General features: G+C 41.4%; 2 protein-coding genes across 15 annotated transcripts in view; one reads left to right on the top strand and one right to left on the bottom strand.

Annotated features, from left to right (window-relative positions):
• Positions 1 to 13,819, bottom strand: part of DNAI4 (dynein axonemal intermediate chain 4) — an 86,032-nt gene extending 72,213 nt beyond the window's left edge. Inside the window, exon 1 of one of the 3 annotated variants that reach the window (XM_086717230.1) lies at positions 13,687 to 13,819. In XM_086717230.1, the coding sequence (XP_086573356.1) occupies positions 13,687 to 13,733 (47 nt within the window). In that variant the 5' untranslated portion in view covers positions 13,734 to 13,819. The remainder of the gene's footprint in view (positions 1 to 13,686) is intronic. The other 2 variants (XM_086717231.1, XM_086717232.1) reach the window with 2 other exon arrangements.
• Positions 13,820 to 13,821: 2 nt separating this feature from the next.
• The window catches only part of MIER1 (MIER1 transcriptional regulator), a 61,258-nt gene continuing 60,172 nt past the window's right edge, over positions 13,822 to 14,907 (top strand). For 4 of the 12 annotated variants that reach the window (XM_086717237.1, XM_086717240.1, XM_086717235.1 and 1 more), the window contains exon 1: positions 14,301 to 14,436. Coding sequence is in view for 5 of the 12 variants with exons in the window: in XM_025934761.2 (XP_025790546.2) it covers positions 13,837 to 14,119 (283 nt within the window). In the remaining 7 variants the exon portion in view is untranslated. Of the gene's footprint in view, positions 14,120 to 14,300; positions 14,437 to 14,475; positions 14,611 to 14,907 lie in introns of those variants that run through there. The other 8 variants (XM_025934761.2, XM_086717234.1, XM_025934762.2 and 5 more) reach the window with 4 other exon arrangements.

Consider the following 14,907-nt stretch of genomic DNA (forward strand, 5'->3'; position numbering starts at 1 on the left):
GGATCAGTTTCTTTATTTGTCTTTCTGTTGCTTCATTGTTAGTGTATAAGAATGCAACTGATTTCTGTACATTGATTTTGTATCCTGCAACTTTGCTGAATTCATGTATCAGTTCTAGCAGACTTGTGGTGGAGTCTATCGGATTTTCCATGTATAATATCATGTCATCTGCAAAAAGCGAAAGTTTGACTTCATCTTTGCCAATTTGGATGCCTTTGATTTCCTTTTGTTGTCTGATTGCTGATGCTAGAACTTCCAGCACTATGTTAAACAACAGTGGTGAGAGTGGGCATCCCTGTCATGTTCCTGATCTCAGGGAAAAAGCTCTCAGTTTTTCCCCATTGAGGATGATGTTAGCTGTGGGCTTTTCATAAATGGCTTTTATGATCTTTAAGTATGTTCCTTCTATCCCGACTTTCTCAAGGGTTTTTATTAAGAAAGGGTGCTGAATTTTGTCAAAGGCCTTTTCTGCATCGATTGACAGGATCATATGGTTATCTTTTCTTTTATTAATGTGATGTATCACGTTGATTGATTTGCGAATGTTGAACCAGCCCTGCATCCCTAGCCGCAGCAACTTCTTACTCAACACATCTCCAGAGGCAAGGGAAACAAAAGCAAAAGTGAACTACTGGGACCTCATCAAAATAAAATCTTCTGCACAGCGAAGGAAACAATCAGCAAAACTAAAAGGCAACCGGCAGAATGGGAGAAGATATTTGCAAACGACATATCAGATAAAGAGTTAGTATCCAAAATCTATAAAGAACTTATCAAACTCAACACCCAAAAAACAAATAATTGAATGAAGAAATGGGCAAAAGACATGAATAGACACTTCTCCAAAGAAGACATACAGATGGCCAACTGACATGTGAATAAATGCTCAATATCACTCATCAGGGAAATACAAATAAAAACCACAATGAGATATCACCTCACACCTGTCAGAATGGCTAACATTAACAACTCAGGCAACAACAGATGTTGGCAAGGATGCAGAGAAAGAGGGTCTCTTTTGCATTGTTGGTGGGAATGCAAGCTGGTGTAGCCACTCTGGAAAACAGTATGGCAGTTCCTCAAAAAACTAAAAATAGAACTACCCTACGACCCAGCAATTATACTACAACGCATTTATCCAAGGGATACAGTTGTGCTGTTTCGAAGGGACACATGCACCCCCATGTTTATAGCAGCACTATCAACAATAGCCAAAGTATGGAAAGAGCCCAAATGTCCATCGATGGATGAATGGATAGAGATGTGGTATATATATATGGAGTATTACTTGGCGATTAAAAAGAATGAAATCTTGCCATTTGCAACTATGTGGATGGAACTGGAGGGTATTATGCTAAGTAAAATTAGCCAGAGAAAGACAAGTATCATATGACTTCACTTATACGAGGACTTTAAGAGACAAGACAGATGAACATAAGGGAAGGGAAACAAAAATAACAGAAAAACAGGGAGGGGGACAAAATATAAGAGACTCTTAAACACGGAGAACAAACAGAGGGTTACTGGAGGGGTTGTGGGAGGGGGGATGGGCTAAATGGGTAAGGAGCATTAAGGAATCTACTCCTGAAATCATTGTTCCACTATATGCTAACTAATTTGGGTGTAAATTAAAAACAATAAAATAAAAAAAAATAAAGTACTTCCAGATGGAAAAAAAAAAATAAAGTGTGCCCTTAATGTGCCAGCAATCATACTGCATCTTTTTTTTGGTTCACTTTTTAGTACACCTTCTGAGGTCACTATTTCATACTTCTCTCTCCTTGAATATCAACATTTCCTCTCCCATTTTTACTTTCAGCTTATTAAATGAGAAAAATGAGCTAATCAGGTAACTTTCAAATATTGCCACGGTCACAACTATGCACCTGTCTATATCTATGTCTACATTCCCTATTTTTCTCTTCCTACTCTGGACAAATTACCTATGATTCCAGCTTAGGTCAATTTCTCTACTCCTGTACTAAATTCCATTTCTTCCTGCCTATTCAAGGACATTGCTCTAGTAATTCTCTCATGCATCATAAACTTTTCTCATTCTATTGGATTATTCCTTTCAGCATGTAAACATGCTATTCTTTTCTTATCTTAAAAAATTTCTCTTGATTCCATCTACCTCTCCAGTTACCATTCATTCATCTTTCCTTTAATTATAGCAACTCCTTTGAAAGAACAATTTGTACTTATTGTTTCTCTTTTTTTAATAAAGTAATTAATTAATTAACATATTCATTTATTTGAGAGAGAGAGACACAGAGCACGTGTGAGTAGGGGAGAGGGGCAGAAGGAGAGAGAATCGTAAGCAGCCTCCACACTCTGTGCAGAGCCTGATGCAGGGCTTGATCCCACAACCCTGGGACCATGTCCCAAGCTGAGATCAAGAGTGGGAAACTCAACTGACTGACCCACCCAGGCACCCCTATACTTTTTGTTTCTAATATCCCTCCATTTATACTCTCTTGAACCTGATCCAGTCAGGTTTTAGCCCTTATCATTCCACCAAAAGAACGCTTTCCGAGGTCCAGTCACTTCCACAATATTAATGCCAATGTTCTTCTCATCTTACTTTCCAGCAGAATTTACACTGCTCCTTCTTTGTTCTTTGACTTTTTTTTTTTTTTTTAACTTGGATTGCAGGACACTTTCTTTATCCGGTTTTCCTTCTACTTTTTCTGCAGTGTTCATCCTTGGGCTCTTCCTATTTCTGTCTATACTCATAGCCTAGGTGAACTCATCCAATGCATGATTTATAAACCATCTATATGATAATGACTCCCAAATATATATCTCTAACTGTACCTATATCCTCTGAACCCTAGACCTATATACCCATCTCCTTACTTGACATCTCAGACTCAAAATTAGCATGTCCAAAATTGAGCTTCTGACAATCTCGCCCTCACCCTGTCCAACAAACCTACTTCTCTTGCAGTCTCCCTCCCTTTTTGTCAAAGATAATGTGATTCTTTCAGTTGCTCTGGTGAAAAAACTTCAAAATATATCCCAAATCCAACCATTTTGATATCTTCCTTGTTGCCACCATCCTAGTACAAATAACTATCCTATCTCTCTTGGATTGTTGCAGTAGCCTTCTAACTCATCTTCTTGCTTAACATCAGTCCCTTGAAGTCCATTCGCCACATGGCAACCAGAGTGATCCCTTAAAACACAAATTAGATCATGTCACTGCTCTGCTTAAAACCCTCCATTTATTTACCATCTCATTCAGAGTAAAAGCCTAAGTCCTCACTATGACCTAAAAAGTCCTACATGCATCCAGTTAGGTCTCTGACTTTATGTTCAATATTCTCTCCCTTATATACTTTACTCTAGTCACAATGGCATCCTTGATATTGGCAGGTGTATTTCCTTGTCAGAGCCTTTGTCCTTGCTATCCTCTTTACCTGAAATGCTTTTCCCAATAAATAATCATGTTTAGCATCCTTTCTTTGAAGGTCTTTACTTAAAATCACCTTCTTAGTGTGACCTTCCCTGGCTCCTCTATCTAAAATGTCAAATACTCCTCCTCTTAAATATTTCATATCCCCTTGCTTTATTTTTCTCCATAGGACTTATACAACATAATGCATCTTTTACTTATGTATCTTATGAATTAGCTGTCTCCCCACTCCATAGAACTTAAGTTCCATGGGGGTCAAAATTTGGGTTTGTTCAGGGGCACCTGGGTGGCTCAGTTGGCTAAGCATCTGACTTTGACTCAGGTCATGATCTCACAGTTCATGAGTTCAAGCCCCGTGTTGGGCTCTGTGCTGACAGCTCAGAGCCTGGAGCCTGCTTCAGATTCTGTGTCTCCCTCTCCGTGTTCCTCCTCTGCTTGTGCTCTGTCTCTCTCTCTCTCTCAAAAATAAATAAAGATTTTTAAAAAAAAAATTAAAAATGGCACCAGCATTCTTCTCAAAGCTAGAACAAGCAATCCTAAAATTTGTAGGGAACCACAAGAGACCCCGAATAGCCAAAGTAATATTGAAGAAGACCAAAGTGGGAGGCATCACAATCCCAGACTTTAGCCTCTACTACAAAGCTGTAATCATCAAGACAGCATGGGCATGGTATTGGCACAGAAACAGACACATAGACCAATGGAATAGAATAGAGACTCCAGAATTGGACCCACAAAAGTATGGCCAAGTAATCTTTGACAAAGCAGGAAAGAATATCCAATGGAAAAAAGACGGTCTCTTTAACAAATGGTGCTGGAAGAACTGGGCAGCAACATGCAGAAGAGTGAAACTAGACCACTTTCTTACACCATTCACAAAAATAAACTCAAAATGGATAAAGGACCTGAATGTGAGACAGAAAACCATCAAAACCCTAGAGGAGAAAGCAGGAGAAAACCTCTCTGACCTCAGCCGCAGCAATTTTTTACTTGACACATCTCCAAAGGCAAGGGAATTAAAAGCAAAAATGAACTATTGGGACCTCATGAAGATAAAAAGCTTCTGCACAGCAAACAATCAACAAAACTAAAAGGCAACCAACGGAATGGGAAAAGATATTTGCAAATGACATATCAGACAAAGGGCTAGTATCCAAAATCTATAAAGAGCTCACCAAACTCCACACCCGAAAAACAAATAATCCAGTGAAGAAATGGGCAGAAAACATGAATAGACACTTCTCTAAAGAAGACATCCGGATGGCCAACAGGCATCCGTTGACAGGATGCTCAACGTCACTCCTCTTCAGGGAAATACAAATCAAAACCACACCGAGATACCACCTCACGCCAGTCAGAGTGGCCAAAATGAACAAATCAGGAGACTATAGATGCTGGCGAGGATGTGGAGAAACGGGAACCCTCTTGTACTGTTGGTGGGAATGCAAATTGGTGCAGCCACTCTGGAAAACAGTGTGGAGGTTCCTCAAAAAGTTAAAAATAGATCTACCCTATGATCCAGCAATAACACTGCTAGGAATTTACCCAAGGGCTACAGGAGTGCTGATGCATAGGGGCACTTGTACCCCAATGTTTATAGCAGCACTTTCAACAATAGCCAAATTATGGGAAGAGCCTATGAATGGATAAATTGTGGTTTATATACACAATGGAATACTACTTGGCAATGAGAAAGAATGAAATATGGCCTTTTGTAGCAATGTGGATGGAACTGGAGAGTGTTATGCTAAGTGAAATAAGTCATACAGAGAAAGACAGATACCATATGTTTTCACTCTTATGTGGATCCTGTGAAACTTAACAGAAGATCATGGGGGAGGGGGAAGGGAAGAAAAAAAAAAGTTAGACAGGGAGAGAGCCAAACCATAAGAGACTCTAAAAAACTGAGACTAAACTGAGGGTTGATGGGGGGTGGGAGGGAGGGGAAAGTGGATGATGGGCATTGAGGAGGGCACCTTTTGGGATGAGCACTCGGTGTTGTATGGAAACCAATTTGACAATGAATTTCATATAAAAAATTAAAAAACATTTTTTTTTTCTAAATTTGGGTCTGTTTTGTTCCCTGCTATATCCCTAATGCCTACAATAGTACTCAACACACAGTAGCTGCTTAATAAATATTTGTTGAATAAATCATTATATCTAACGCAAAACATTCAATCTTCATACTCAGATGTTTACCAGCCTACTGGGTGGCTCTAGCTAAATATCTATAAGACATCTCAAACTGAATAGATGCATAATGAGATATCACACTTACTCATAAATCAGTTTTTCCTCTTTTATTCCCCATAGGACCCCAATAGAAAGGAATTAGTGAATGATGTTATATCTATCAATTAGGTAGTCACTGGGATCTTATGAGAGCATTATCAGTGACCCCCCAAATCTCCACATTCTAAGTTTTATGGGAAGGAACCATGTTTATCATGTCCACAATTTCAGGTCCAGCTATTAGCACTCTGCCTGACAGGCAGTCAGAAAATACAGACCACTTTTTGAAAGAAATTAAAAGAAGTACCTGTAGCCAATTATGTTAGAAATTTATGGTATGGGGCACCTGGGTGGCTCAGTTGGTTTAAGGATCCAACTTCACCTCAGGTCATGGTCTCATGGTTTGTGAGTTCAAGCCCCACATCTGGCATTCTGCTTTCAGCAGGATCCTGCATTGGATCCTCTGTCCCCCTCTCTCACTCTATGCATCCCCTGCTTGCACGTACATGCGTACTTTCTCTCTCTCTCTGAAAAATAAACGCTTAAAAAAATCTGTGGTATGTCTCTAACTACATTAGAAAATAGATATTTCAATAGAGGCAAATTAGAGAAGATAACCACTTTGAGATTTCGGGAAGAGGTAACCACTTTGAAAGCCACTACACCTGAAAATAGAGTCATAATACAAGTGGTCATGTACAGCTGCACATTCTGGAGTTTCCTGAAGCAGGGACCTAGTTTGTTTTGACTCCTGTAACTTCATTATGTAGGGCAATAACTGAAAAATGTAAGGCATTCAATTGGTATCTGTAGAAAGAACTCCTGATGATCACTTCCATGTAAACAGAGGCAAATGACATTAAAAACATACTACATATACACAAATCTATGAAATAACCACAAAAAGAAAAGTAGGTGTGGCTTGTGAAAAAGTTTCTGTTTTAGCCCCTTCTTAGTTTAATGGGATGATGGTAATTTTTTTTTAATATAATTTATTGTCAAGTTGGCTAATATATAATGTACATGGTGTGTTCTTGGTTTTGGGGGTAGATTCCCATGATTCATCGCTTACATACAACCATACAACACCCAGTGCTCATCTCAAGTGCCCTCATCAATAGCTATCACCCATTTTCCCCTTTCCTGCCCTCCTCCCCCACCCCATCAACCCTGTTTGTTCTCTGTATTTAAGAGTCTCATGGTTTGCCTCCCTCCCTTTCTGTAACTTTTTTCTCCTTCTCTTCTCCCATGGTCTTCTGTTAACTTTCTCAAGTTCCACATGAGTAAAAACATATGATATGTATCTTTCTCTGACTTATTTCACTTAGCATAATACCCTCCAGTTCTATCCACGTTGCTGCAAATGACAGGATTTCATTCTTGAAATGATGGTAATTCCAACCTAAACCAAATAAATTTCTTCCATTCATTCCAGTTATTTATAGAACACTTGCTATACATAAGGCCCTGTGCTAAACACTGGCAAAGATACAATATGAATCAGATATAGACCCTAAGGAACTTATAGTCTAATAAAAGAAATAAAACGTGTATATGATTATAATCAAGTACAAAATTGTATTTGCCTCAAAAGTACACAGAAGATGAAATGAGAGTTGTATTAAGATGACTTTGGCTGAGAGGTTTGAACAGAGAAATTATGAGTGACATCTGAGTTAGGTCTTGAATTGTTAAGTGGGATTCCAAAGACATATTTGGGGTGTGCATATAAATGTGTGTTTGTGTTTGGTGCGGGTGGAGGTGAAGGGGGACAAAGGCATTGGAGCAAGATGAAAAATGTACCCTGAGGAAAAATCTTTGTGAACAATGAAGGTAGAAAAGCATGTGGTATATACAGGGAACCTTAAACGATTCAATTAAATACATGAAGGAAAACAAAGTTAACCTTTATAAAAGTAAAACAGCCAGGCTAAGTCTGGAATTTTTTACACAAGCAAGAGAGTGTCTTCGAAGGTTTTTAAGCATAAGAGTAAAGTGACTTAAACTATGCTTCAGAAAAATTTAGCTCTATGCAGCACATACTAGAAGTAAGATCATTAGTTAAGATGCTATGGGAATAGTCCAAGTGAGAAGTAATCAAGGTTTTTCTTTTTCCAACGTTTTTTTTTTTTTTTTATTTTTTTTTATTTTTGGGACAGAGAGAGACAGAGCATGAACGGGGGAGGGGCAGAGAGAGAGGGAGACACAGAATCGGAAACAGGCTCCAGGCTCCGAGCCATCAGCCCAGAGCCTGACGCGGGGCTCGAACTCACGGACCGCGAGATCGTGACCTGGCTGAAGTCGGACGCTTAACCGACTGCGCCACCCAGGCGCCCCGAGAAGTAATCAAGGTTTAACACAGGTGGCAGATGTAGAAATAAAACAAATACAACATATACCATGTATTAAGCATGTCTTTTTATCTTTGCATTTTGATGCTTTGACATCTAAGAACTTGTTCATCCTGGAGGGAATGCCCCTCCCAAGGCTAATGGATGCCTATACACAGTAAGGGCTCACTTATAAGCACCCTTATACAAACCAACCAATCCAGAGCCTAAACCCTTAACAACCTTTATCAGGCTGTCATGGAGATCTCATTCTCTGGGCCACTATCCACCTGCCCTAATCACCCTTGGGACAGGAATCAGACAATTAGAGATAGTCCCTATAACCAGAGCCTTCTGAAATTATTTAAATGAGCTCACTGTAAACCTGCTTATTCTGCTTTGTCTGTTCTTCCCACAGAAACCACAATAAAGGTTCATGCCCATATTTCTTCTTGCTTGTTCTACCTCCAGACTGGCTCTTGTGCTTTCCCATGTGGTCCCCTGTGTGGCATGGCATGCCATGTATCCTGTTTCTAGGGATCCAGGAGTATTTAAAAAAATTTCTCCCCTCATAATAGTTATTTCCCTGTCAAAGTGTCTTACATACCTGATTAAAACATAACTCAGGCACCCTTAAAAGACAGCAGATACAGAACTGATCAGAATTGGTAACAGATAATAACAATACTACTTAAATTTTAAATTTCAAAGAACTTCCATCTATATTCTCTAGTTCAATTCTTATAATAACTTGTAAGATATTTAATAGTCATGTTTTACAAATAAGAAAACTAAAACTCAAAGGTCAATTTAAATTTTTTTTTTAATGTTTATTTATTTTTGAGACAGAGAGAGACAGAACATGAACGGGGGAGGGTCAGAGAGAGAGGGAGACACAGAATCTGAAACAGGCTCCAGGCTCTGAGCAGTCAGCACAGAGCCCGACGTGGGGCTCGAACTCATGGACCGTGAGATCATGACCTGAGCCGAAGTCGGACACTCAACTGACTGAGCCACCCAGGCGCCCCTCAAAGGTCAGTTTAAATGCTCAAACTCATCCATCTATTAATCTGTTTATTTGTAAATTAAGGTTAATAATAGTACCTATCTCATTGAGTTAAGGTGATGATTAAATTAGTCTTCACTTTTTTTTTTAGTATTTATTTATTATTTTTGAGCCACAGAGAGATAGAGTGTGAGCGGGGGAGGGGCAGAGAGAGAGGGAGACACAGAATCTGAAGCAGGCTCCAGGCTCTGAGCTGTCAGCACAGAGCCCGATGCAGGGCTCAAAATCACAGACTGCAAGATCATGACCTAAGCTGAAGTCAGATACTTAACCGACTGAATCACCCAGGTGCCCCTAAATTACTCTTCACTTCTAAAACACAATAAGAAGTTAAATTGTAGACATGTTCATATTAGATATCAGTGATATCTTGATGGAGCCGTCTGGTAGCAGTTATAAATGCAAGAGTAAAGTGAATTTTAAGGAATAGAAGTGAAAGCTGGAGATTCAGATTTGAGAATCTCTGTATGGAGATGATAAGAAATGAACTGAGTCCCAAAATAAAAACCTAAAGGCATAAAAAGAAGGTAATAGAACCAAGGGGAGAAACTGGAGATAGTAAAAGAAATCAGAAAAGAGATATTTGAACCAGTAAAGTTCAGGGATAACTTAAATTTATTGAGGAAGATCAATACTGTCAGATGCTGCAGAGAGGTAGAAGTTAAGAAAGCCCATTGAATTTGGTGACTTTTGAAACCTTTAGATAACTCATTATTGACCTTTGAATAGTTTCTGTACAGAAATGGAGACAACAGATTGCAAGGGTTGAAAAGCGAACATAGATGTTCTGGTCCAACATGTAAAGACCACAAAAGTCATCAATCTTATTTTTATAACAAGAAAAAAGCTTAGCAAACTGAAAATCAACAGGTTTTTCAGATCCATCATGTAGTTTATAGGCAAACCACTGGCCTGAAAGTTGGACAGGCAGGAGAAAACAGAGAATCACAATTTACTGAGAGTAGAAACTTTGCAACTAGGGCCAGCAAATGGTAGGAAAACTTAAAGGATAACTGACTAATTGCTGGAGACTGAGTGTAGACTAATTTGAAAGGTAAAAATTCCTGAGGGCCCAGCCTCACACGGAGGCCCACCATGAGACTCATTGGGCTCTTGGGATGATCAGAGAAAAACTCCCTAATAATTTCAGCAGGGAGATAGGGCATAACTATTCTAAAATATACTCAGAATGTTCAGTTTTCCTTAACAAAGGCCTGCCCTCAAGGAAAACTATTTTATCAGAGCCTAACCAATGTGGGGGGAAGGAAATACACAACTCCAAGACCCTCTAGACTTCTTGTTCCACCTAAGGAAAAAAAATCTGAGAAACACTTATGAAGGTCACAGTGAAGGGACAAACGCCCACGAAAAGACTAAGACTAATCATGGGATTATAGAACACTTCCTCTCCCCCCAATATCTCATCACCACACCAAGAGGTCACCTGTACAGTAACAGGGGACTGGAATGGAAAGAAATGCAAGGCTCAGACTCTATGAAGGAGTCTCTAGGGAAACCTAAAAAACAGAGGAGACAAAAACAAGGACACCAGAGGAAATTGAAGCCTCAAAAACCCACCACACAGCCCAATTTCCAGTCAGACAGACACAAAATCTCACATTAAAGGCTTATTTTCCTCAGTTCATATTACCTGATGCAACATGTTCGTTTTCAACAAAAAATTACAAAGCATATCAAAGGGACAAAGAACAGTCTGAAAAAACAAAGCAAGCATTACAGCCAGACTAAGATATGGCAGAGATTTCAGAATTGTCAAGAATAGGAATTTAAAATAATTATGATTAATATGCTAAGGACTCTAGGGGCACCTGGGTAGCTCATTCGGTTAAGGGTCCAACTCTTGATTTTGGCTCTAGGGGCACCTGGGTAGCTCATTCGGTTAAGGGTCCAACTCTTGATTTTGGCTCAGGTAATGATCTCACAGTTTGTGGGATTGAGCCCCACAACGAGCTCTATGCTGACAGCGTGGAGCCTGCTTGGGATTCTCTCTCTGTCAAAATAAATAAATAAACTTAAAAAAATATGCTGAGGACTCTAATAGAAAAAGTGGATAACATGAAAACTCTAAGAAAGAATCAAAAGGAAATGAATGAACATGTAAGAAAGGAGAATGGAGGAACTAGGCAGAGAAGTGGGATAAAAGCATTGAAGAAACAGTGGTTGTTTTTACCATGAAAGGAGATTGCTCATATTCCTAAGCTAATAGAAAAGATCTAATATAGGAAAAACTGGAGTGAGAAAACGGAAAATTGGTAAATACATGTTTTATGAGATTCTTTTCAAGTTCAGGATTAAGTCCTAAAAGGAGAAAGATGAGAAATAACATTGGTTACTGGTCAAACCAATGGTTGTAAACTTTAAAGTCTATGAAATTTTGCTTTAATTGGGTAAGCTGGCTATCTCAAAAAATGAAGATTATACTACTTCCCATCTCCCACCTGATTCTTTCCTTAAGAGGTAATTTCCTACGAATTTGTCATTATGTAAGAAATTCCCAAGAGAATTTTTCTAATCCTCTCAGCTACTATGAGAGTTACAAGACTTTTTAAAAAAAATTCACATGAATTCAACACAATTTTACTTTCAGATTTCCATACCTACAAGTAAAACAAAAATCAGACAGGATGAGCAGTAACCAATATTAGGTTCAGTCAGCAAATACTTATTGAGTGCCTTCTTCATTGAAGGCAATAGCAGTGAACAAAACAAAAATGCCTGCTCCATGGAGTTCGACAATTTGGGTGAAGACAGAATAATGAAAAAGTGTATCATATACCAAGGAGGGATAAGTTTTATGGATAAGTTTACCCAAGGTTGAGGAACTGGATATATTGGTAATTAGAAATATTATTATTTTATGACAGGTGGATTAAAAAAATGTTTTAGCTTTGAGAGAGAGAACGTGCACATAAGTGGGGGAGGGGCAGGAGAGAGGGAGAAGGGGAGAGAGAGCGAGAGAGAAACCTCTTGTGGCTGGAACCCATGAACCATGAGATCATGACCTGAGCTGAAATCAAAAGTCAGACGCTTGACTATGCCATCCAGGCGCCCTGAGAAGGATTTTTTGTTAAGGTGACACGTGAAGGAAATGTGAGTCATGAGACTAACTGGGGGTGCAATATACCAAAGAACAGCAAATGCATAAGCCTTAAAATGGGAAAATAATGTGCCTTACATTGCTGTGAAACAATGAGCCAAAGGAAAGGGTCCAAGGTGAGATCCTGTGGGTCTGTAATGACATGAGCTTTTTACTCACATAGAAAAACTGGAGGGTTTTGAGAAGAGCCACAGTGATTACTAAGTTTGGGGTATTAGAAGACCACTTAGGTGGTTACTGTGATGTGATAGGGACTTACATTAGGGAGGTAGTCTCGATTTATTTTGCAGGTAGAAATGATAGAATCTGCTGATGGAGTGGGGCATTAATGAAGTCAAGGGAAACTCCAAGGTTGTTTATTGTGTAATTGGAAGAGTGGAAACTCTCATTTACTGAAATGTCAAAGACTGCAAAATATATAAGGGGTTGGGGGGGATTAGTTTTGCATATAAATTTGGAGATGCCTATTAACTTCTAAGTGCAGACATTGATTTTTTTTAAAGTCTGGATTTTGGAAGAGGTGCTGGCTAGAAATATAAACTTGTGAGTCATTAGTATATAGGTGATTTTTAAAGGCATAACGCAATAGTGAAAAAAAAGGTGTTTAAAAACTGACCCCAGCAACACTCCAGTATTTAGATATGAAAAGAAGAAAAGTTACCACCAGCAAAGTAATTTGAAAACAAGTAGCCATAAACCAAAGAGAGAACTAGGGAGGGCTGGTGTCCAAGAAATTAAACGAAGTGATTCAAAACTTGAGAAGCAGGAGGGTTAAGAAGAAACTGAGGAATGGCCATTGCATTTGGATGCACGCCTATTGTTGACCTTCACGCAAACTATTTTGGTGTTGTGGTGGAATGGAAAAAAGACCCTGAGAACCATATTCTGGAGAGAATGTAAGGATCTCCCCCAAGAACTTTCAACAAGTTCTATCAAAGATTAGCTGAGCTAGTGGAGATTGGAGGAGAGATGCTGAAGGTCTGAGAAGAGAACAAAAGTGGTCCGGAAGTGTGGGAGAATGGATGAACCGGAAAACTTTAGTGCCATTGCTGGGCAGCACTAAAGAACCATTTGAAGTTGTAAGCGAAACAAGTCCACAGAGTTGTGTGCTCTTCTCCAACCTCTCGTTCAAGTGTTGCAGAAATGGCAGAACATTAGCAGGAATGGGTTTTAAAAGCACGATAGCATGAGGAAGCAGGAAAAAACTTCGACGACAGAGCATTAGTAAAGTTCAGTCCTCTGGCTCACTGAAGGTGAGGATTGAATGGGGGCAACAAGCTTGACCCGGCGGACCGGAAAAACCACCCCAGGAATGCTAGGAGGAGGAGCGGTTCTAAACAAAGTAGGTCTTTCCCGTAGAGCAAGCACAGCAGTGGGGGGTTCAAAAAGGCTGTACTAGGCCACGGAAGGCGACACTGCGGTATGAGAGCTTCGAGGCATGACTGAACCCAGACGCACTAAGAGACTGGATCTAAAGGGGATTCCTCCGAGACCCAGGAAGATTAGCGCCGGAACTTACAACCAGAGGTTCTGCTGCTTGCGGCTGTTTGCTGGAGAGATAGGCATGGTTGCGACAGGCTGTGGAGTGGTGGGCCACCCCTTCCCTGGCTGCTTCTGGAGTCCCTGTACCCCAACCCTCGGCGTTAGCGGCTCTAGCTGAGGCTCGGGAATGTTTGCCGGGCGTCATGGAGACGGAGGAACCCTGGCTCAACAAGCGGCCGCGCGGTTGGCTGGCGGCTGGAGACCGAGGAGGAGGGCGGAGGCGGAGGGGAGGGCAGAGGGTTGGTGGAGCAAGAGGAAGCCCCGGACGACGACTAGAAAAAGGAGGCGGGCGGCCCGGGCCCCAGGCCCCTCCCAGGTTCTGAGTCTCCCCGGCTGCAGGCGGATGGATGGGGCTTCTTCAGGCGGTGGCGGCAGCAGTGAAGGTGGCGGCGGCAGCAGCGGCAGCGGCTGTAAGTGCAGCCTCCATAAACCATCTCTCCTCTCCTAGTCCTGATTGGGATGAGGGGCTCCTAAAGTGTCCTCGGTCCCCTTTCTCTCCTTCCCCTCCCCCACCGTAGAGTACCGCCCGGAAGACCCTTAACTTCCGGGGAGGGGCTGAGAGAGAACGCGCCCGGCCCGCTTCCCCTCCCCGAGTGCGTCGCCCCTCTGGGCGCATGCGCAGCTGTCCGCCACAGCGCACCCCCTCCTAGCCCTGTCTTTTGCTTTGGCGGTGGCGGCGGCGCGGATCTTCCCCGGCGGCCGCGGTGCGCTGGGAATCCGCTGCGGTGTGAGTTCGTCTCGCGCAGTTCGCTTCCGCCCCTTTCTCCTGTCGGCTCCCGAATTCGGTCGGGGTGGGGCTAAGCTGACCATCCCCCTGTGGCTCCGCCTCTTTTCCCCTGTAGATCCGGGTTCGGTCCCAGCCCTCCCTTGGGAGGCTTTTGCTCGCACTGCAGTCCCCGTGGTGAGCAGGGTCCTGGGCCAGCCGCCCTTTTTGAAGGGAATGAGGGAGGGCAGGAAGACTGAAGAGGGCATTAATATGAAAGAACGAGGTTCTCCTGCCCGATGGGAAGATCCCTGGGGACAGATGCCTCCCCCTCCTTGAAATGGCCTTGTTTTTACAGCTTTTCTTGGAAAGATCCCTGGCTGGGAGCCCATTTCTGGTCCTCGTTTGCTGTGTGACCTTGGGCGAGTCACTACCCCTCTCTGGGCCCCAGTTATCCTTAGAGCTTCCTCCAACGCTAAAACTCTTAATTTTGCA

Source organism: Puma concolor, chromosome C1 (assembly GCF_028749965.1).
Source record: "Puma concolor isolate L17-30 chromosome C1, mPumCon1.1.hap2, whole genome shotgun sequence".
In the NCBI taxonomy this organism is placed as follows: Eukaryota; Metazoa; Chordata; class Mammalia; order Carnivora; family Felidae; genus Puma; species Puma concolor.